Genomic DNA, 22,557 nt, shown 5'->3' with positions numbered 1-22,557 from the left:
GTTATCGATAGGCGATAGACCCGCTCGGCCACTTCAGTATATTTGAAGCAGTCGCAGCGCGGTCACACTGGAAAAAACTCATATACACATACACGCGAACGAACGACCGTATGTGGATTCGTGGAGCAAATCGAAATTGGCAGGATTAAAAGCATTCGCGAACGCACAGGCAGCGGCTAGAGGGCTGCCCACGCATCAAGAACACTAACTAGCCAGCTAAGAGGTCCCCTAACAAGCGATTAATATGCAAAAATCAGCGTAATTGGCAAGTTCAATGCACGACTAATATATTTGGCCACACTTGCCAGTGTGCGTGCGCGCGCGTGTGTGTGAGTGCTGTCCGTGTGTGCGTGTTTGTGTGGCCGCGACGAGTATGTGTGCGTATCTCGTATATTTGCAAGACTCGCGGATGAAACAGCGTGAAAAGTGAGCGAAACATCGGGAAAAGGGCAGCCCAGCCAAAGAACTCGATCCGGATACAGATGCGGACGATGGGGATATAGAAGATATTGTCCATATAGCCAACCGCACCACAGTAGGTCGGTCGGGCGACGTCGAGAGTTGGAAAATCAGGAACGGAACGGAGCTGAGATGTCAAAGCCGCTCCACTGAGTCAAGTGTTTTGTGGTGTTGTGAAATTTTCCGTCTCCAGCTCGGAATTCCCCCGCAATCGTAAACTCCCCGCGATTGATTCCCCCCATCAAAATTTTCAATTGAACGCAACTCCGCCATAAACAAAAATCGAAAATTCGGCCACTAGCGGCCAAACAACAAAAAAAAATCTCGCAGAGAAGAAGCAGCAGCAGCAGCAGCAACCGAAAAAAAGAAAAGAAAACTTGTTTGAAAAAGGCCGAGCCGAAGAAGAAAAAGAGTCGGAGTTTCGAGAATTTTAGCGTGCTAGGAACGGAGCACAAGCGACGTCACCAAATATACGCATCACCATGGACGAGGATGACAACCTGTCCAATGCCGACATCAGCATCGATGAAGACGAGGCGCGCGAGGCCATGCAGCAGGATGACCAGGATCAGAACCAGGACGAGGACGAGTCCTCCGATGTGGATCTTTCCACGGTGTACCGGAGGACGTACACAATAGACGCGATAGGTGGCGGAGCACCACCTCGTCCAGTGCGCGCCAGTGGAGGATCATCGGGAGGAGGGGGAGGAGCAGCAGGAGCAGGAGTAGCTGCAGCCACAACTGCAGCCACCGATAACTCACATTCCCCCTTCCACGACTGGGATTCCAGTGTGGCGGCCGGTGCTCCGCCGCCACCACCGCCTCGGGGAGCCCCTGCAGCTGGATCTGGCGCCAATCCCGCTTCCTCCACCTCCTCGTCGTCCACTGGCGATGCTGGCGCCAAGCCGAGCCTCTTCTTTTTTGGCGCCTCGTCCTTCAGTTTGCGCAGCCGCAAGGAAGTGGCCGCCCTGATCAACACGGAATGCTGCCGCGGCAGCCCCACGCCCGATCTCGACTCCATAATGGACACCCTGTTTAATCCGGGCACGCCCATTGACAATCTGGACAACATCGAGTGGATACGATGGCTTATTGCCGGCGGACGTACGCCGCAGGAGTTTGTTAAAATTGGTACGTCTATCGATAAATGTGTTGCATTTCCTATCGCAAACAGCTGATCGCAAGTCCGTTGCCCCTGAAACTCTGCATGTGTGTGTGTGCGAAATACCTGTATGAAGTGTATATGTGTGTAATGGTTGTAGGGCACGCAAGGAAAAGGGAGAGAGAGAGAGAGTGGCAGAGGGGCAGAGAGCATAACAGCAAGGTGCAAGGCGGCGTGAAGAGTGCCAGTGCGACGAGTGCACCACCATGGCAACAGCTATCAAGCGCTCTCACTCGCGCACACACACCTACTGATTAGGGGAGTCAACTTTATTCGACTTTAGCCCAATTTAATCTCAACTGCTCATCTATTTGCAATGGCTGTATTTGTGCATATTTTTTATGATTACTTATTTTTTGTGCCAGGCTGCGTATGTCGCCAAAGTTGCTTTTATCGTTTATGGTTGTTTGTCCCACTTGTCAGCTCACACACAGACACGCACACGCACAGTGGAATGCAACTTGCACCTTGTGGCTGTGTGTCAGCTGTTCGGTTCGCCTTGCGTAATAACTGTTTCCGCAGCATCCGTCCCAAAAACACACGCACACCAGCGCCCAGAGGCTTGTTTACGTGCGCTGGCACCTTTTGTCACCGCCAAGTGCTCCTATTTTTTGTTTTTCGCTACTCTGTTGCAACAAAGTGCAGAACAATTGCAAAATTGCACTCTTGCGGCAAAAGTTGATTGACCGTCATTGCTGTTGATTGACACACCAACATGTTGTCGCTTACGCACAGTGGAGCTAAGTGGGCGGTTAAGTGTGATGTGGCCCACTGTAAGTTGTCATCGGCAATTGACCGACAGACCGTTATGCTGTTGCCCTGGTGTGGGTGAGGGTGAGAGAGTGCACCTTCTTTCCGTTCCCATATCACCTCGACCCCTCTCCCTTATTTACCCCCCGCCGACCTTGCCTAAAAGTTCTGTTCTCAGTTAGAAAGGGAGGGTAGCGCGGGTGGCCGAGCAGGCTGAGAGAGAGAGAGAGTTGCCAACTTGTCTGTCGATCGATCGCCATTTAAATTGTCAATCAACTTTTTGCTGCACTGCGTTTTAGCCATATTTTTGTTGTAATTGCCAAGTGATTTCCTTCCGCATGCGGCGGCCGACAAAGTTGACCTTTTAAGCTAGCAAGGTCCAAACGAAAAACGCCCCAGAAGACAAAAAATCAAAGAGTCACGCAACAAGCGAAATTAACTAAGCAATGAGTGCATCATTTTATTTTTGGAACTCAATCAAATCAATAGCAATAGCAAGGCAGCCAGAAAATAAAATAAAGCAATGACAAACAGCTGTCCTCGACAGGTTTTTCGATTGTGCGATAACTTATCGTTTGGTGTTTAGATGTGGCATGAACATTTGCAGTCGAGCGATTATTTCGATGTTTTTTTGAATAGAAAAATCTAGAAAATATTTTTTAATAATGTTTGTTGTTTTTTTTTATCATGGTTTGATTTTAAAAGCCTTAAAAGGTTCTTTAAAATCACTGTTTGAATGAGATACAAGTTTTGATTGTAGTTAAATCTTAAGGTAAAACTTAAAATATGAGTCAAAAAGATTTATTTTTTCTGAGTTCATTTGATAATTTTAAGGCGTGTTGGTTTTGTTAGTTATTAATATAAAAAGTTTAAATGCCCATAAATTTTTTATTAATTTGCTTTATATGATTTCCAAAAAAAATTATACTTATTTGCATGCATCGCTATTGAAACTCGTTTAAATAAATTGCACTGAATAGCAGATTGCTCTCTTAATATATGTACCTCAAGAGCCATCACACTTTAGAAAATCAATAGTTGGCCCAAGGTTTGACCCCCCACACATAAATACATAGTAAAGTTATAACTTTTTAAGTGACTGAAAGTATCAGTTGGTTTAACATGGTAACTTTGTAGTATCTGCGGTCGAAGAGATATCCTAGCTGTTTTTTTTTTACAAATTTGGCGTGTGTGTTTATGTCTTGTTTTTGGTATCCTTACAATTTTTTTTTTAATGTTTTAAATTTAATTTTGCAGTGCGCAGCTATGACAACCACGCCAAGTGCGGACTGGTTTGGGTGCCCCATGTGGTGGCGTACAGGTGCCGCACTTGCGGAATCTCGCCCTGCATGTCCATCTGCCGCGACTGCTTCAAGAAGGGCAACCACACGAACCACGACTTCAACATGTTCCTGTCGCAGGCGGGCGGTGCCTGCGATTGTGGCGACACCTCTGTGATGAAGGCGGAGGGCTTCTGCAGCGATCACGGCATCAACAACCGGGTCAACCGCGACCCGGTGCCTAACAATCTGTTGGCGGTGGCCGAGGCCATAATGCCCAAGCTGCTGTTTCGCCTGCTGCAGCACTTCCGCGAGCACAGCGACACCACGCTCCACGTGCACGCGATGACGCCGTACTCGTGCGAGGAGTTTGCCAACATGCTGATCGATCTGAACAACATGGGCGAGATAATGCGCAAGGTGATGACGCGTACCCTGATCAATCCGGAGGTATATGCTTACTTTATGGAGGCGCCTTGCCAGGACACACGGAATGGGCGCTTCTTGAAGGCGAACCGGGAGAAGTATGAGGATGCTGTGAACAGATTCCCAAATCCAGAGCCGCCCGATGAGTACAGGGATCTGCCGGCGCTCGGCGACAAACTGGTCCACACCACGTTGCTCGAGGAGTTCATATTCTGGACATTCAAGTTCGAGTTCCCACAGACACTAGTCTGTTTCCTGCTCAACATGCTCCCCGATCAGGATTACAAGGTGAGTGCAGATATGCCATCTATTATGCCAATAGAATGGTTTTTCGAACTTGTAATGTTAATTCGTTTTTCCCCCCAAAAGGAACACCTCACCCGCACATTTGTGATGCACTACAGCCGCATACCGTCCGTGCTGGAGATGTCCCGCGATCCGGACACGTTAAGTAACCGGGTGGTCCATATGAGCGTCCAGCTCTTCTCCAACGAAAGTCTGGCCCTCAAGATGGTCAATGAACTGTCGCTGCTGCACGTGATGATCATCAGTCTAAAGCTGATGATGTCCAAGATACTCATACAGAATACGCTGCATGGTGAGATTTAGTTTGTAACCTCGTACCTTTTCCATTTCTTAAGTTAAATATGGTTTCCCTGTAGATCCCAGCAAGAATTTCCACTTTGTCATCGACTGCACGCGACAGGTGATGAAGGACCACTGCTACTGGCCGCTAGTCTCGGACTTCAACAACGTTTTGTCGCACGAATCGGTGGCATTGGTCTTTCTGAGGGACGACAACCTCATCGACATGTGGTTCCAGTTCCTGCAGATGCTCCAGGGCATGAATGTCAACGTGCGGGAGACGGCTTCGCATGTGGAATTCGAGCCGAACAGTTACTATGCGGCGTTCTCCTGCGAACTGGAGGCCAGTGCCTATCCCATGTGGTCGATTATCTCGCATTTGCAGGATGGAACTCACGCCCACCTGGCCAAAAAGATCATCAACTACTGCGTGACGACGCTTCACGAGTGGCTGGACTCTATTTACTTCATGGAAGCGCGCCTATCGATGGTGGGTGTTTTTTACATTTAAGTTTGAAAATCTACAGAGCTGGCTTTAATTAACAATTGTTTTGCAATTGTATATTAACTAATCTTAACTATTCTTAATTTAAAACTCGGAAAATCATCTTTATTTAAAATACTTTGATTTATCCTTGCAGGAGGAGATGATGCAGGCTTCGTTCCACTTTCCGCTGCATCGATATCTAGCCGCCTTTGTATGCCAGGCGGTCACCAAAATGGGAATCAGTCTGAACGACGTGCTGCCCTCACGTCCTTATCTCCTGCCCTTGCTGATGATCCATCCACTGCGTGTCCAGGTGAGTTCTCTTCCTTTCTAATTTCATTTTGTATTGAATGGAACATATGTTTTTTCTTTTTTAGTGTGTTCTCAGATTCAGATTCTTTTTATTTGTTTCTTGTTTTATGGCTAAATTCCAATATAATTTTAGTTATATTCTTGTCTTGCCGAATTCTGCGTCTCTTGCGCTTCGTTCTCCTTCGATCTCACTTAGACTACGCGAAAGTAATTGCAAGTGTGTATTGATAGGTAGTGTACAACTAAGAAAGCTATGACATATGTGCGGGATGAAACAGCACCGCCTCTCCCACTCTATCCACCTTAGAACTTATTCTTTGGCACCTGAACGTGAGGCGTGTAGTCGTAGGTGATGAGCTTGGGGCCCAGGAAGCCGCCGTAACCGTTGCGGCCTTTGTAGTAGATGCCAATGCCGGATAGTGGTACAGGTGGGTTCGAGATCACGTCCTGGATGTCAATGAAGGGCACAGTGCTCTGGGCGGCATCCTTGTCCAGTCCCGTGTTGGTGAAGTCGATGTACTGATTGTGTCGCGACAGAGGTATCGAGTGGGTGATCGTCCGCGTAGACACGTCGGCGTTCTCCAAGCGCAGTTTCTCTCTGAATAACAAACCCCAGAGCTAAAGTAATTTTTTCATGATTCAGGAAAAGATCTCTCACCTGCGTGCCCCGCTGACATCGGTGTTATCGTTAGACTTCCAATAGCTATTAGCTTCCGGCTGGATGAGCTGGCCCGTTTTGAAGTCGAACTCGCTGTAGTAAGCCTCTAGATTCAGATGGGCGCCCACCACTCGGAACCTAACACCGGTTATCACAAAGCTATTGTCATCCGTGTTTACATCGTCCAGATCGATGGAGCGGTTCTCGTAGCTCAACATGTGATAGTCGACGCCCTTCTTGACATCACGATCGAAGAAGTTGTACTTCTCCACGGGCTTCCACTCCAAGGTACTCTGATTGACGGCGCCGCGTGGCAGTAGTTCGCCCTCCTGGATTTGCAGGTGGAAAATGCGGTTTTTCTTCACAAAACGCAAGCCAGTCACGATTCTGAAAGATTAATTGGGATTTAAAAGTTGTTAATTGTATAACATAACGATAACTTACCTGTTGCGTTTCACATCAGCGATCGTATCCCGAAGGTTGAAGAATCGGTCCGACTTGAGTCCCTGCTCATCGCACAGGCAGAAGCAGTAGCTGCAGTGCCAGAGAAGGTAACGCCACCAGCTGTCCACCTTGGTGGTGCCCCTGGTGCATTTTCCCCGCTTTCCAAGGACGCGTCCGTTCTCGTACTCGATGAACTCGTAGCGCCTGGTGCTGTTCTGTGGCGACGGGCACACCCACATGTCGGAGTCGACAAACTGACAGTTGTAGAGACGACCCGAACATCTCGGCTGGCGGGCACAGTAGAGTTCCTTGAAGCAGCCCTCACTGCGGGTGGTCTGGTAAAAGGAACACGTCTCTCGGCAGGTTTCCTCGTTATTCAGATCCACCTCGTTTTCGATATAGCCCTGCAAAAGCCGGGTGACCTCGTCGTAGGTGACACCCTGTACATGTTTCCCCGGATCGCAGCGATAAACGATACGATCCGCCCGGAGCATCACGTCCTTGAGCAATTTCAGTGTGCGTTCCGTCCTCTTCTCGTAGTCCGATCGCATCAGTTCCGCCTCCTGGGTGTAGTTGCCCTTGCCGTAGACACGCAACATCATCCACGAGAACTCCATCATGGTGTAGGCCTTCAGTTCGGTCAGGGCTATATCCGCATATAGGGAGTACACAAACTGTTGGGCGGATTGCAGAGTATTGCAAATCTGATTATTCGACACCTGCAAACAAGAAATTTGTCGCATTATTGGGAAAGTCATTAATATGGTTAATATCCAGCTGTTTTGTAGGTTTACCCCCTGGCATTCATTACTGTTTACACTTAAAAATGTATGAAACTTTTAGTTGCTTTTGTTGTAACTCTTGTTTTTAGCTCTAATTAGCCGTCACATCTGCCTGTTAAAATCGCTGAAATACCCTTAGTATTATTATATAAATACAGATCGCGTGGGGGTGTAAGATAAGCAGTTGCCTGGGTGTTGTATAAAAAAAATTGGATGATGTTAAGATTATTTAATTATAAATTAATGATGATGCATTTGAATCGCTGTTGGTTGGGGGGTTTGAGTAGCTGGTATAGTTTTTTTTTCAAAGGACCTGTTCTTCTAATAATGATAATGAAATGTGATATATCTTTGGATCTGCTCGTGTCTATATCAAACCGATCTGTTATTGTACTTGATTGGTTAACTAACTATCATGGCCCGGTAGTAGAGGGTCTGTTGGACCATCACTCGCTCAATTTCCTGCAGGATGCGTGGCATTGAGATGGTATTATCGTTGCGCAGGAGTTCCCTGGCGAGATTCAGAATGGCCAGTTCATCCAGTTGGGCGCTGTTGCTCTGCTTAACAAAGGTGTCCTATGTAGAGAGGAGTATGTGTGATTATAATCTCGCCGGAATATAATGCCCAGTGTGCGAGGCAGAATACCTTGTAGGCCTCGTATAGCTTGCTGATATAGATGAGATCCTTTTCCAGCAGTGACCATTCGTAGTGATTGAGGACCTCGTAGCGATGCTCCTCGAAGGTGCGACCCATTTGGGGTTTCGCATCGAAATCCAGATGCGAATCGTATACTTTCTTTATCTGCGTTTCCTTGTTGTTCTGGCTATCGGCCGTTTTGGCCAGATAATCCCATAAGGCACGTTCCAGGGCAATATACTCCGTACGCATGGCGTCCACTTCCAGTTGTGGGGTGCGTGGGTGCATCCATCCCTCGCCCGATGCCGATTTCGTTCCACAAATCACAAATATAACAACAACAAGAGCAGCTAACGTTGCGATAGGCGCCGCCATATTGACTCGCCCGATAAGTTATATCCGCCCAGCGAATATAAATCGGGGATTTCCTGGGATAAATTTCTAAATTGTTCAGCCTTGAGCTCCTCTGCTTCTGCTTCTTCTTCTACTTCTACTTTTTAGGTTCTAGTTGGAAGGGCAAGAGCAGCATGTACTGCTTGCTTGCAGTAAGACTTCCTTCAACTGCTTTGCAATACTGGAACAAAGAATCCCGTTTTTAGGATTCCCGATTAACAGATTTCACGACTTTTTATTATTTGCGATTTACTTTAATTCGCGCTCGCCCCTTGCCATATAATTTCAGCTGGATGTTGTTGTTCTGAGTGCTGTTCGGCTACTGTAATTTTTCAGTTTCTGTTTTAAAGCGCTCCACGCTCAGCGACTGTTTGTGTATTAGTGTGTGCTGTGCTCGTTGGAAATAAAAAAATCGCTGACTGAAGCTCTTTTTTCGAGCATTGTTGTTGTTCTTTCGACGAATGTGAGAAGCGTAAACACACACACATAAGCAACTGTTAAGGTATGTGTGAAACAGCACAATCACGATTTGAGCAAATTGTTTGATTCTTCGGTTGCATAGACTGAAAAAATACACTACACTTTACACAAAGGGGGCGAGCTTAATTATAAAATCGATGGCGATCATTTTGGCACATGCAAACCAGGTGCAATCGATAACTAGAAAGTTGTGCCCGCACTGTTTTTGTTGTCTAATTGGTATGGCAAACAGCTGAGAGTGCGTAGCAGCTCTCACTTGCTCCAACACTCTCTCTTTGACGCAATGCACTAACAAAACAAAGAGTTGCGCTCTCTGCTCTCTGTTCACAGCATGGGGGCATGCTGCATTGCCCTCAGACGTTTGTTTGTGGATTTTTGTTTTTGTTTAACTTGTTTCGCAGTCTTTGTTGACACAAGACCTTTGACCTCACGCAAACACACATACACCCTCACAAAAAAAAGGGGGAGCATTTTGAGAGAGTGCGTGTGGAGGCCTTAACCGTTATTTGGCGACAAAAGAAACGGTGACTAATACACTGAAAGACTTTCTTTTGCCGAAAAGACAGAAGATTTAAGTGACGCGTCAACCGGAAAGTCGAGTTTACAAAGCTTTAAACCCTGTGTCTAGACCTATATCCACCGGAGAGCATCATTCGTGAATCATCCGGTTAGCAGGCATGCAGGAAGCAATTCGCAATTGACACCCCATTCACGATCCGTATTTTCACAGTGGAACGTGTTTGCATTCAAACCACCCTAGAAAATATTGTCTTTTCAAATATTTTTTTGTGACTTTCTACTATGTTTTTATAGTTGTAATACTATAGAAAAAATCTAATTTTAAATGTTTTAAGCCCCCAAAAATTCGACCTGTGAAGAAGATAACATGTAAAAGTCAGTCTGTATTACCTCATATGCGGTGGTCAGTTGTTGGAGCAGGTTGCTGGACGTTACGTTGGACGTCCTATCCTCGCTGCCGAGAAGTGTAAGATGCAGTCGATCCATTAGATGGTGCACTGAATGGGCATTTGGTGTAACTGTCCATTCGGCAAATGTTATAAGCGTAGACATTTCCAATTTATCTTTGTAAGCCTCGTACTTTTGCATCTGCTGATAGCGCGATGAGATCCTATTAATAGTGTCTGAGATATCATTCATCTTGGCCATAATTGGAGCGTTGTTGTGCATGAAAGTAGTAACCGATTCGATGGCCAAGGCAACATATTGAGCGTGCTGTAGTGGGTTTTTTAGAGGTTAATCATAGCATTGGAATAATGAAATTATTTTATACCCTTGCAGTTACGACAATAAGAAAACTCGATAATAAAAAAAAAAAACTAAAAACCATACCATCATGGTAATTCCCAGTGCAAGGGTATAAAGAGAGTTAAAGAGTTGGTTTTAACCCGCTGACTCACCTGATCTTCGGTGTGATCTATTTGCTTGCTAACTTCTTTCAGCCGCTGTAAGACCTTCTTCTGTTTTTCCCGCATCAGGGGGAAATCAATGTTGGCCGCCAGTGGTGAGGATTGAACAATGTCCCAGGCCTTGAGGACCCCTGAGGTGACCTCCTTGACCACGTGGATTATGTCCAGGACATCCTCGATCAGTCCCTCCGTTTGGGTGGGCTGTTGGAGGGCCACCAGAGTGGCCAGCAGCAGGGGAAGTCCCCATTTCATAAATTCCATTTTGCAGATGCGGCTATGCGTGTGTGTTACTCGTGTGTTTGTATGTATATTTATTTTGGATTTTATTTGTTGAATCCGATCGGTGGGGATGAAAAGATGATGGGGTTGCCTTTTAAATATTATGATTAAATTTTGCCTATACAAAAATTGTTTACAGACACAAACACAAGCACACACGCAGGCTGACACGCAACTGCGCCAGCTGAAAATCAAAACGCGAATGCGACCGCCATAAAAACAGAGAGTTGAGTTTAGTCTCGAGCGTCAAGTTTCTGGGATTGGACTTAATCGGCTTCGTTGCTCTGCTCTCGCTGCCTCCGAAATTGATTAAGAAACTTACAGATGTGGGTTTTATTCGTCTTGTTCTATTTTTTTTTTCTTTTTTACCGCTTGCAGACACCCTGTCTCGTACACATACACACACACACACATGAAGAAATGCTCTTTTTCTTTGTTTTCTACGGTTCTTTTTTGGATGGTGGGAGAAAGACGGGGAGAGCGGCAGCATAGGTCAGAGCATAAGTGGGAGCGAGAGCGAGCTGGCAGGCTCAGAGTTGACTTTTCGAAACGAGTTTCGATAACTCGTCGGATGTGTCATCGATGTGTCACGGCTATCGCGCTCCATGGTGTACCGTTATTTCCATTCAATAGTTTATATATTTTTATTATTTTATTATAAGTAGCTTATTAACTTTCTAAAGCATACAGAAATAAATAATGTTTTATTAATGTTATCTCTTTTTGGTTTATATATTTGTTTGTATAAAATGTAAGAACATTAATAACAAATTTGACACCGAAAATAACATTTTTATTTCAATCATATGATTTTGATTTATATTTATAAAAACCTTTTATTCTCACAGTTTAAAAGCTTGTAAACCGGCTCAAGGCTTTTAGAAGCTAAAATAGTTTAAACTTTAAAGTTCTATAATCACAAAGAAATTGTAACTTACTTCACCGAAAATTGAAAAAACTGAAATTTTTGTTTTTATTATTAAAAAAAGGGTGTCAATTTTAAAAAATATCAACTTGTTTTACAATGTTATAAAAATTGTTAACGCTGACTAATTAACTAAAAATGTAGGGTCGATAATGATACAATTTTTAAAGAATTTAAATTGTCTATTTCGAAACAATACGTTTAAAACTTATATATGTACATAATTATTTATACATTTATATTCCTGCCATTTGCAGAGTTTCTTCTACGAGATCCTGGCCGGAAAATGGGTGCGCAACGGGCTGCAGATCAAGGGCCAGGCGATGACCTATATCCAGGCGAACTTCTGCAACTCGATGGCGGACATGGATCTGTTCTTCCTGCAGATCTGCGCCACCAACCTGCCGCAGTACTTCTTCCTGCAGAACACCATCGAGCTGTTCGACGTGGGCCAGTGGCTGGAGACGGCCCCGCTGAAGCAGCCGCAGAAGGCGGAGCAGTCCTCGATGCTGGAGGGATTCCTCACCTTCCTGGCCACCCTGGTGACGAGTCGCACGAACCTGGGCAACGACGAGGCCACCCAGTGCATCATCGAGATCAGTGCCTTGCTGGCCACCGAGAACAAGACGCACTCGCAGCTCCTCGAACTGATGCCGGAGCGGTCGGGCAATGTGCACACGAAGAACTTCGAGACCTTCCTCAAGAAGCTCTCCGTGTACAAGGCCCCATCTAGTGGGAGCGAGAATCTGGAGCAGGGTCTCTTCACGCCCATCGACGAGGTATGGGAGAAGCACTACGATCCGCTGCACGTCCTCCTGCGGGCAGTGCATCGGCGGGACTTTCAGTCCTCGCTGGACCGCTTCACGAACTACGTGAAGAGCAAGGAGAAGATGCCGGCGAGTGGGAACCTGTGGCCACCATTCCGCCTGCCGCAGGCCCTGCCCGCGACCAGCTCCTTCAGCGATCCCTGCAAGATTCTCAACTCGCGCGTCTTTCACTCCACCATCCTGTCGATATTTTTCCGGGCCGTGCACACGCGTGACGTGTCCGAGCACTTGCTGGCCCTGGCCGTGTTCCTGCTGGAGATCGCGGTGGAGACGAGCGAGGATGTGGGCGGCAGTGGTACCGGCGGCGATCGCGCTCCGCCCGCGTTGACCGCCATGGTGGAGTCCTCGGGCGGACCGGGCTATCATGGCTACGGCTCGGGGCGGCAGGAGCCGCCCAAGCTCTTCCAGTGCTATCCCACGGACAATCTCAGCTGCAATCTGCGGCATGTGGTCAAGAAGGTGTCGCTCAAGTCGCGCGATCCGCAAGTGATACCCTCCAGCTACCGCTCGAATCCTTTCTACTCGGACCTGGACTTCGACGTCGAGGCGGATCCGGAGCAATCGTTGCGCATGATCGGTCATGTCGACACCGAAAGCAACGACGAGGCAACGGGGGGAGCGACTGGAGCCCTGGGATCAGTTGGCCTGGGCCCGGGAGCCCTCAGCCGGAGGAATGTCTCGCAGGCACTCGTCCCGATGCGGGTGCCAGGGATGGAGGTGGCCCTGCCACCGGATCTCTCGGTGGTGGCCGAAACGGGCGTGGTCATCCGGCAGGACAGCAGCGATGATGAGCTGCTGCGGGAGGGCGACCATGACATGGACATGAGCCCGGCGGCCGCCCTGGACTTCCACTTTCCGCTGCAGCAGATCACGTTGCCGGAGAGCGGCATGGAGGTGGCCATTCGGCGGGATCTACTGCTGGCCGAAACGAATAATATGGGCGCAATGGGAGGAGTGGGCGGCGGAGTAGCTGGTGGCGGAGCCAATCCATCGGCCACAACGCCTGCGGTGGCCTCCAACGAGATGTTCTCGCCCACCACGCCCACGGGCAGTGGCATGCTGCTGCCCTTCCAGCGGGTCCAGCCCGTCGCGGTGCCCAGCAGCGTCAACATGGACATTGTGCCCTCGAATGCCTTGGGTGCCGGCGGCAGCTTCGCCTCCGGCGTGAGCGGTGGCGGCACTGGCCGCCGCATGAACTACGAGACGGGCGGGGCACGTAAGCGATCCGTGGACATTGCCATCGGCGGCAGCAACAAGGATGAGCTGCACCTGGACGAGAGTATATTGTCGCTGCTGCTCAAGCTGCACTCTCAGCTCTCGGGCACACTGGATAGCTTCTCGTTGAGCGATGGCGAAGAGCGGCGGCAGCAGCAGCAGCAGCAGTCATCAACTGGCGAGGATTCCTCCATGGATGTGGACTGCAACGAGGCCAGCACCTCGATGGCGGCGGCCGAGAGCACGGCACTGGCCGAAAGAGGACGCAGCAGCAGGCGCAATTACAAGAACATCCATGTGTCCGCCTCCCGCATCGGCGACGGGCCCTTCTTCATCGGTAATCTGCTGCGCAAGATCGCCAAGCAGGACGAGCAGTGCGCCGTCAGCATTGACGACATCCGGGCCCGGCTCTGGCCCAATCAGCGCGAGAAGCAGGCGGAGGCGAAGGCGCGCGAGACCAAGGAGAAGGAGGAGCGGCGCAAGAAGGCGCGCGAGCGCCAGCAGAAGATGATGCAGGACTTTGCCAACAAGCAGAAGCAGTTCATGCAGTCCGCGGCGGCGGCCGCCAGCAGCATGGACTACGGCCCCGAGGACGACGACGACGAGGAGCTGTACGAGGAGCAGCCGCGCGAGAAGGAATACGACTGCATAATTTGCAACTGCACCACGCCCAGCACGGAATCGAATCCCATTGGCCTGGTCGTACTGGTCGAGTCGAGCGGCATTGTGGGCCACCGACGGCGCATCGCCGAGCGACTGCCGCTCCCTCTCAATGCGGAGGATGAGTCCCGGCTGGAGCGCACCACGCGACTGGCGGTCGAGTTTACCCGGCGCACCGAGCTGCTGAGCCTCAAGTTCGGCGACGAGTCCTGGTATCTGTCCAACAACATGGCCTACGACAACGGCGTGCACGTGCAGTCGTGCGGCCACCACGTGCATCTCAGCTGCCTGGAGGCGTACCTCAAGACGCTGTACACCACCCAGCGGCAGCCGGTGCAGGATCGCGGCGAGTTCTACTGCCCCGTGTGCCGTCAGCTCTCCAACTCGGTGCTGCCGCTCAGTCCGCAGCTGGACAGGCCCACGCACCTCGTCCGCTCCGGCAATCAGCCCTTCGAGCGCCTCGTTGCCGACCTCACCGATCTGATCAAGGAGAACGAGACGATACCGGTAGGATTGATTGACTTTTCAGTTGGCAAAAGAAAGCCTTTACCTTCCAACAACTACCTTCAATCTTTACTTTCAGCAGCCCACAAAGCTGACAGAGGCCATGGGCCATGCCATGGAGGTGATGACGAACATCGCCCAGCGCAAGGTCAAGTGCGCCTCTATCACGTTCCGCAAGCTGTTCATCTTCGTGACGTCGATAGCACGCACCAATCTGGAGGCGGAGATCATCCAGCGCGGCGGATCGCTCTGCTCGGCGAATGCCACGCGCTACAAGCCGAAGCGGGACTGCATTGTGCCGCTGCTGCACGTGCTGTCGGTGCATGTGCGCGTCCTGGTCGAGTGGCCGCTGTGGAGCAGCTGGGCCTCGCTGGCCGGCCTGCCCGTGAGCGACACGGAACCACTGCCGGCGCACTGCCTCGAGCTGATTCCCAGCCTGCTGGCGGATCCCATTGCACTGCTGCTCAAGTTCATCCTGCTGGCGCCACTGCATCTGGACCAGGGTGAGTACTATATATATATATAAATATATATATATACTATATATATATATATAACAACTTTCCCTTATATGCTACTTAATACATGAATGCTAATGGGTTTCTTTTGCCCCCTCTAGATTACTTCACCTGCATGGTGAAGGTAATGTACAACCTGCTGTACTACCAGATTGTGGTCCAGCTGTGCGTCACCCTCACGGACTTCGAGTGCCAACACATTCTCAAAGTGTATGGCAGTGGCAGTGGCAGTGGCAGCAGTGACACTTCCGCCGGCGGGGAGACCCAACCGGAGTCGAGTGGCTCGTACAATCGCCGTCGCGGTGGCAACCAGCAGCAGAGCTCCTCGCAGCTGGGCAAGGCCATGGCCCTGGTGCTGAGCCAGACCAATGAGCTGGCTCACTTGCGCAGGGACTGCATACCCAGTACCAGCAGCTCGGCGGCAGCGGCGGCAGGAGCTGGCTCCAGCTCTAGCTCAGGATGTGGATCTGGATCGGGATCGTCAATCTCCACCTCCGCAACAGCATCAACCTTCTCCTCCTCAAGCAACTCGTCGCCGAACGATGTGTATCTCAAATCCATGGAGCTGCATCTGCAGTCGCTGTGCCTGCCCTTCTTGCGAGTGGCTGCCCTGCTGCGTCAGCATCTCTATCGCCACGAGATGCCCGAGATCTCGGCCCCGGGACTGGAGTTTGTGCGTCTCGTCTACTACCTGGAACTGGTCACCGACTCCATGGACTGGGACTGCTTCAATGCCAGCAAGGGCCTGTGCTTTATACCCGGCACCGAGCAGACGCTGCCGCAGTTCTGGTGCCAGCAGCTGATGGAAGTGCGTCCGCCGTCGGATACGGTCAGGGAACTGGTGCTCATCAATCAGCACTCGCAGTGGCATCAGCCGCGACTGCTCGAACTGCCGCGCGAGTACGAACGCTTGTTCACGGTACGATTTGGATTGCTATTCTCTTATATAATATATACTGATTTCTCTATATCCCCCCCTCCGGGCAGTACTACCACGAGCGGCCCTGCCTCAACTGCTACAAAGTGCCCAAGGAGAGCTCCATCTGCCTGCTGTGCGGGAAGATCGTGTGCCTCAAGCAGAACTGCTGTGCGGAGAACGACTGCTGCGAGGCTGTCCGGGTGAGTTGGCTCTCTGTATATACCTATTTCGGGTTTAATTAATTCTACAAAGCTAACTAAAAGGGGTACCCCCTCATGTAGCTTTTAAATTGTACAATAGCTTAAAATTTAAAGTCAGTTCTAACAAAATCGACAAAGATATGACCATTAAAATACAAAAAAGCAAGACGACTGTATAGGGGGCTAACTTAAAACTTTAAATAAGGTTTTCCCGAAATGGCATTTGAAATTTGGTGACCAAAAAATTACATTAAAGCAAACTTTTGTAAATTTGGCATGCTTTTTTAATAATAAAATGGTAGACTTTAATTGTACCAGTATACAAAATTGTTGTTTAGTTAATTATGCATATAATATAAATCCTTCGGCAAAAGACTGGCTTTGGAGTATTATTAACATAAATCTATTGACTTTTTTAAATTCAATTTTGGACACCGAAAACAAAATCAGAGAAAGGACATTTACTAAACAATCTTATTTAATATAATTGTTCAATAATAAAACTAATTTTCATAAACAGTTTACCAAAATATTTTTAGTAAATGGTTTATTAGATACCATATTTATCGTTTAAAACAGTTTAGTAGGTTTTGTTACAAAAATGTCAGATAACATATTTTTTTGGAGGGTTTAATTTATTTTAAAATAATATCACTTAAATCTAATCAAATACCATTTAATTTCTGGCCATAAACAGCATACGCTATCCTGTGGCGGCGGCATTGGCATCTTTTTGGTGGTCACCTCCACGTACATTATCGTTATCCGCGGACGACGCGCCTGCCTTTGGGGCTCGCTGTATCTGGACGACTTCGACGAGGAGGATCGCGATCTCAAGTGAGTGTTTGTGCCGGCTATCTTGTAGCGATAGAGATGATTTAAGTATCCCCGTTTTAAAACCCAAACCCTTTGCAGGCGCGGCAAACCATTGTATTTGAGCCAAGATCGCTTCAACCTGCTGGAGTCGCAGTGGCTGTCCCATAAGTTTGCTCACACAAAACACACCTGGGTCTTCCATCGGGATCTCTTGTGAAATATGGAAGACCTACTGCGCAGCATCCAGGAGCTGGTTGGACAGATCTGAGATGGGATTGGATGCGAGCAACAGTCAACAATCAACAATCAACAGTCAGCCGCCAGCAGCTCCCCGCCTAGTCGAACCAGTCAACCCTTCGTTCTCGAGATTCCCACAACCCCACATCCCCTCCAATCACTAGCCCATACTAACCCAACTAAACCCAATTAAACCCAACTAAACCCAACTAAACCCAACTAAACCAAGTCCAACCCAACCACCATGTGTCCCCTAAGTTTAAGCGAGTTTCGTTTACGAGTAGGAGTAGGACACCAGACCACCAGGTCACGTTCTGTCCGCTGTCTGCGTCCGTATTCGCTTACGGTCACCCCCCAATTCATCCAGCCATCCATACATTCATCCATCCATACCCCCACGCACCTAGAAGCAACGTCGGCAATTTGCAATTAATTGATATTACACATTTTTATATATAACAATACTTATAAATATGGATGCAAAACTACAGCTATTCGATTGTTTTGTTGTCAAAACTGTTCAACTGAGAATCGCATAATACACACACACACACACACACTCACACCTTATATAGAAATCCGCCTAATCTCGCGAGCAACAACAAAATATATAACAACCAATTTAGTGCGACTTATAAATATATACATATATATATATATAAAAAACCCGAAAGAAACCGAATTGTAAGCACCGCGCGGGTCTCTCTAATTGCGTTCAACCTAAACTAAGTCTTAGGTCCTTAACTTGATAGGTTTTTTTTTTTTAGGGAAACAAAGGCAAGAAAGCAAATAACAAATAACACACGATACACAATACATAATACACAATATAACAATTGTAAACTTTGGCCTCATGAGTATGTGCATGTAAAAAATGAAAAACGATTATTAGTTAATATAAATAAATACCATATACACTAAAGTTAATGCAAAACAAAAACGAAAAAAAAAAAATACAAAAAAAAAACAAAAAGAAAACAAAAAGAAAACAACCAATAAACGAAAAGCGAATTGTGAATTGCGTAGAAATTAGTTTGCATATACCGCATTACACATAAATATTATGTAATTAAGAGCGTGGAAGCATAAAGCATAAAGAAAAAAAATGATTGATGGAGAGGGTAATCTGAATTGGGAGTGAATTTGTTATTAGATTTTACAAATTGTGTGTTATGTTAGCGGCGCTGCAATGGAAATACGATATTGTTTCAATCCTAAACTTGATTACATCCAAATGTTCTCAGTTTGAACGATCAAATTGATGAACAACTGCAAAGACTAGCTAATATTTCAATGACTCGAGTTGCAGGACTAGAAACTAATATTTAAGGTTTTTCAAGAAATACAACATAAATAAAACCTGGTTGTCTAGTAATTGGTATTTGAATTTCCATCGAGTTATAGAACAATTGCATGTGAGTTACACACAAAAGACATGGAAAATATTGCTGCGCATTGTAAATACACTATCTTGTATAATTATATATTAAAATATCACATTTGTCCTTTTTTTTTTTTTTGTTTTTGCTAGCTATACAAATCTAGATGTTTCGGTTGGCCTCCTAGACTAACTAAAAATACTACTCTGCAAACTACAAACAACAAAAAACACACACGATTTAAGAGATTAAATGGCACAGCACAGCAAGACACACACTCATTCACACACACACACACACCCCCTAGTACTCTAGTACACCCAAAAAAGATAATGTAAACATGCTGCATTCTGAGTGACAAACCGAAAACCCTGAATAAAATTGAAAAATCAATACAAAAGAGAATATATATAATAATATATAATTGCTGCAAGCATTCTTTAGTAGAATAATGGCAATATTTAGTGGCGCTTGGCGCACTGGGAACAGGGATCACGCTCATTCTTGTGGAGCACCTTCTGGATGTCAGTTTCCGTTCTATTGATGTGATCCTGCATCTGCTGGGCGGTAGCCAGGCGGATCTCGTTCCGGGCTTTGAGTACCATACGTAGCTGCTCCATGGCGCGCTCGACATTGATCTCGGGCGCCTGCTCATTATCGTGAGCACCAGCTCGAATTGCGCCTTGCTCACATCGCCCACAGCCTCGGCCAACCTATCGATGTTGGTATCGATCTTGAAGAACCGGAGGTACTTCGTCTTTGCCTCCTGGGCAACCACCTTCGGATGCGGAAGTGTCCAAGTGGATATCTTGTTCGGTTTCCGTTTCTACTTCGGCTTTGACTTCGGCTTTGACTTCGGCTTTGACTTCGGCTTTGACTTTGGCTTTGACTTCGGCTTTGACTTCGGCAGCGGCTTCGGCTTTGACTTCGGCTTTGACTTCGGCTTTGACTTCGGCTTTGACTTCGGCTTTGACTTCGGCTTTGACTTCGGCTTTGACTTCGGCTTTGACTTCGGCTTTGACTTCGGCTTTGACTTCGGCTTTGACTTCAACTTTGACTTCAGCTTTGACTTCAGCTTCGTCATCGTCTGCGGCATCGACTTTGCCTTCCTCCTGGACATATCGGGAGCCGCAACAGGAGCACACCACTGAAAAGAAAAATGTAATAGTAAAAATAAATATGTGGCAGTGATGCATATTTGCAACATTATTTCCCGATGTTAAAAAAAATTTAAAAAGGAAAAAATAAATTAGTATTTATCTATCACTATTCATGCCATATAAAAGGTTAAATACAATACTTATTAAATTGCATGATTTAATTTTCAAATATTTAAATTAATGTCATTTACAAGTCCTATTTGTTTTAAATCAATTATACCTTTTGTGTATGGAAGAAAATGTGCACATATTTAAATCTATATGAAAGTCAAATGAAATTATAAAGAAAACCTTTTTTTCTTTTTAAAATAACTAAATATCGCAATGGATGAAAATCATAGCGACAAATATTTTTTAAATTGAGTATAAAATACTTACCAGTGTCTTTATCTGGTTCTGGTTCATCTTGTCCAGTGGAATCAGCTCGGGTTATTTTTATAAAGGCGTTAGTATTACAGACATCATAGGCATCGACTGTGTCGTCCAAACTCAATGGTTCGGATGGCGACTGCTGTTGATCCGTCACCAGCAAAATTAGGCCCTTGGGTCTGTTGTGCATCTTGGACTTCAATAGCTCCAATTTCCGTTCAGATGCCTCATCCACGCTGGACGCCTTGGGCTCGAGCTCCTGCTTGTATCCCTCGGCCTCCAGTTGGAGTTCCTTAAGCAGGCGACCCGCATTCTCCTCGCTGGAGAACTTGCCCACCAGAAGCGGTGGTGTGATGACGGAGCTATGTTGGGGCTGTGGTGTGCCAGTCAGGAGACTTCCCTGGAACCAGGCCTCCGGAAGGGTGCCCGGACGGAAGATGCAGCAAGCCTCAAATCCCTTTGGCAGGTTGCGCTTGGGCAGGAAGACCGGACGCTTCAATGCATAGCTGGCTGGAAAGAGATCCTCGGGCAGCTCAAAACGCGGACACACCTCATCGTCGCCCATGGTGGCAAAGGCCACGGCGGGCACATGCGGATGGATCACCGTGGAAAGAATGGCCACCGTTAGGTTGCAGATGCGCGGCATAACCACCCGGACATTGGTCAGATCCGGCACATATATGTTATACTGCTCGGGGATCTTGCGCAGTGGGTATAGCGACAGGGTAGGCGGTGGTGGCGGCGGAGTGATCACCATGGCCACGGTAATGTCATTGCGGGCCAGCCGCTTCTCCAGATTGATCACCTCCTTGCTGGCCTTTGGCAACTTCTTCGGTTCGGGAGCGGCAGCGGCAGAGGCAGCTGCAGAGGCAGACGTCGAAGCTGGCGGATCGACGGGAGCCGCGGGAGCCGCGGGAGCCTGGAGATCGGGCGGCGGTGCAGGAAGAAAATTCTGCGAGAATTCAATCAGTCGCTTCACCTCCGGTGAGAACTGGGGATCCAGGCTGCGTTGACCCACAAAAAGGGGCGGGGTATGGCCCCTGAGGTCGCCGGGCAGCAGGTTAACGGGATAGAATCGTCGGGCCAGGATGCCCGGTCCGAATACTCCGCCCGCGTCGAAGCCCGGCGGCAGCAGCTTCGCCGGCATGAAGGCGATCCGGTGCAGCGGAGCACCCTGCGGGAACAGGAAGCTCGGCAGTTGGAAGCACTGCACCTGGCAGCCGTTAAAGGAGTCCGAAGCTTTCTGATCGTGCTTCTGGACGTCGAGGAAGAGCCGGACCATCACAATTCGGTGTTCATGCTCGAACACGATCTTCGGCATGATCAGGTTGCCAAGGTTGGGCATGTACCTGGGTCGGTTGAAGACCATCGTATTCGTCATTTCCTGTAACTTCACCTGGGGTTCGGTCACCTTATTGACCACTGTTGGATGAGAGGGATTTTCAGTGGTGCTCGGTGTCATTTTGCATTTTTCAAATTACAAATAAAAAATAATCCTTAATTGTTAAAAAAAAATTAATACAATTAAATAAGCTATCTAAGGATTAGGGCTTTAACTAACTTGTCAGACAAAAATAAAAAAAGAATTGGTTCATGAAATTTAAGAACATTTGTATGCTGAATAGAGCAAGAAACGATATTTTTCCCGTTCGAGCAGGGTTAAAAAAACTAGAAACGATAAAAAAATCGTTTTATTTTTTAATTTTGTAGCTTATTATTTTATGGTCTTCAGATCGTGGACTAACTAAAATAAATATGTACATAAAAACAAATTATTTGAATGAAATTAAGTATTTTTGTTATGGTGAATTGAGCAAGAAACTTCACATGAAAAAATGTTCTTCTGTTTTTTTTTTGCAATGTCATACAATTTTTTTCTTTGCATATGTTTTGTATATATGTATGTTTTAATATGATTTTGACATTGACATTATATGTATATGTATGACAGCTAACCGATGTGAAAAATGTTTTAACTGCGGTGAAGATTCTCAGATGAACTTTGAAGGCGGGTTTCCCCAATCCTGAGTGTTCTGTTTCCCTCACCTTTTTTTGTCGTACGCTTCTTCATTTCGACATCAACGTAAAGTGAAAACGATTGGGGTAGCGAAATATACAAGACCGATTTCACTGTGTATTCAGGTATCAGATGAATTAATGTTGAAGCGAACGGGAGCTATTCCCATATATAGGTTTGTTCGTATGAAAATCCTGTTGAGTACTGAAATTCCAGCTGCCGAGTTAAAAGTAATTTTCTGTCACAAATG

General features: G+C 47.2%; 3 protein-coding genes across 5 annotated transcripts; 1 reads left to right on the top strand and 2 right to left on the bottom strand.

The window, feature by feature from the left end:
- Positions 1-49: 49 nt before the first annotated feature.
- Positions 50-18,895, top strand: LOC128260899 (E3 ubiquitin-protein ligase Ubr3). Of its 2 annotated transcripts, none has more exons than XM_052994214.1 (11): positions 50-1,590; positions 3,629-4,365; positions 4,447-4,675; positions 4,740-5,152; positions 5,304-5,462; positions 11,744-14,695; positions 14,775-15,195; positions 15,312-16,129; positions 16,198-16,329; positions 17,027-17,166; positions 17,245-18,895. In XM_052994214.1, the coding sequence occupies exons 1-11, from the start codon at positions 942-944 to the stop codon at positions 17,360-17,362; spliced, it is 6,768 nt and encodes a 2,255-aa protein (XP_052850174.1). In that variant the 5' UTR covers positions 50-941; the 3' UTR covers positions 17,363-18,895. The 2 variants fall into 2 exon arrangements, with proteins under 2 accessions (XP_052850174.1, XP_052850173.1); XM_052994213.1 differs by having other exon boundaries at positions 14,772-15,195.
- On the bottom strand, positions 5,531-10,963 carry LOC128260900 (uncharacterized). Of its 2 annotated transcripts, none has more exons than XM_052994215.1 (5): positions 10,274-10,963; positions 9,765-10,088; positions 6,564-7,282; positions 6,120-6,506; positions 5,531-6,059 (listed from the first exon to the last, which is right to left on the bottom strand). In XM_052994215.1, the coding sequence occupies exons 1-5, from the start codon at positions 10,541-10,543 to the stop codon at positions 5,765-5,767; spliced, it is 1,995 nt and encodes a 664-aa protein (XP_052850175.1). In that variant the 5' UTR covers positions 10,544-10,963; the 3' UTR covers positions 5,531-5,764. The 2 variants fall into 2 exon arrangements, with proteins under 2 accessions (XP_052850175.1, XP_052850177.1); XM_052994217.1 differs by lacking the exons at positions 9,765-10,088; positions 10,274-10,963 and adding exons at positions 7,757-7,921; positions 7,992-9,025.
- Positions 18,896-19,081: 186 nt separating the features above from the next.
- LOC128260904 (DM7 family protein GE17493-like) lies at positions 19,082-22,531 on the bottom strand. Its single transcript, XM_052994222.1, is given in 5 exon segments — positions 19,082-19,423; positions 19,426-19,578; positions 19,580-19,908; positions 20,300-21,712; positions 22,337-22,531. Coding segments are annotated over 5 exon segments (2,121 nt in total). The 5' UTR covers positions 22,362-22,531; the 3' UTR covers positions 19,082-19,222.
- Positions 22,532-22,557: the final 26 nt, after the last annotated feature.

Source organism: Drosophila gunungcola (genome assembly GCF_025200985.1).
Source record: "Drosophila gunungcola strain Sukarami chromosome X unlocalized genomic scaffold, Dgunungcola_SK_2 000043F, whole genome shotgun sequence".
Taxonomy (NCBI): domain Eukaryota; kingdom Metazoa; phylum Arthropoda; class Insecta; order Diptera; family Drosophilidae; genus Drosophila; species Drosophila gunungcola.
Note: the sequence above shows the minus strand (reverse complement) of the source record. Positions and strands in the feature narration are given on the sequence as shown.

Excerpts from the sequence above, each read along its gene's own strand:
- LOC128260900 (XM_052994215.1), bottom strand. The coding sequence starts at position 10,543 with ATGGAATTTATGAAATGGGGACTTCCCCTGCTGCTGGCCACTCTGGTG. Across the intron at positions 10,089-10,273 it reads TAGATCACACCGAAGATCAG|CACGCTCAATATGTTGCCTT; the intron begins GTGAGTCAGCGG and ends AACCCACTACAG. Across the intron at positions 7,283-9,764 it reads AACTGACCACCGCATATGAG|GTGTCGAATAATCAGATTTG; the intron begins GTAATACAGACT and ends TCTTGTTTGCAG.
- LOC128260899 (XM_052994213.1), top strand. The coding sequence starts at position 942 with ATGGACGAGGATGACAACCTGTCCAATGCCGACATCAGCATCGATGAA. Across the intron at positions 4,366-4,446 it reads TCCCCGATCAGGATTACAAG|GAACACCTCACCCGCACATT; the intron begins GTGAGTGCAGAT and ends TCCCCCCAAAAG. Across the intron at positions 5,463-11,743 it reads TCCATCCACTGCGTGTCCAG|AGTTTCTTCTACGAGATCCT; the intron begins GTGAGTTCTCTT and ends TGCCATTTGCAG.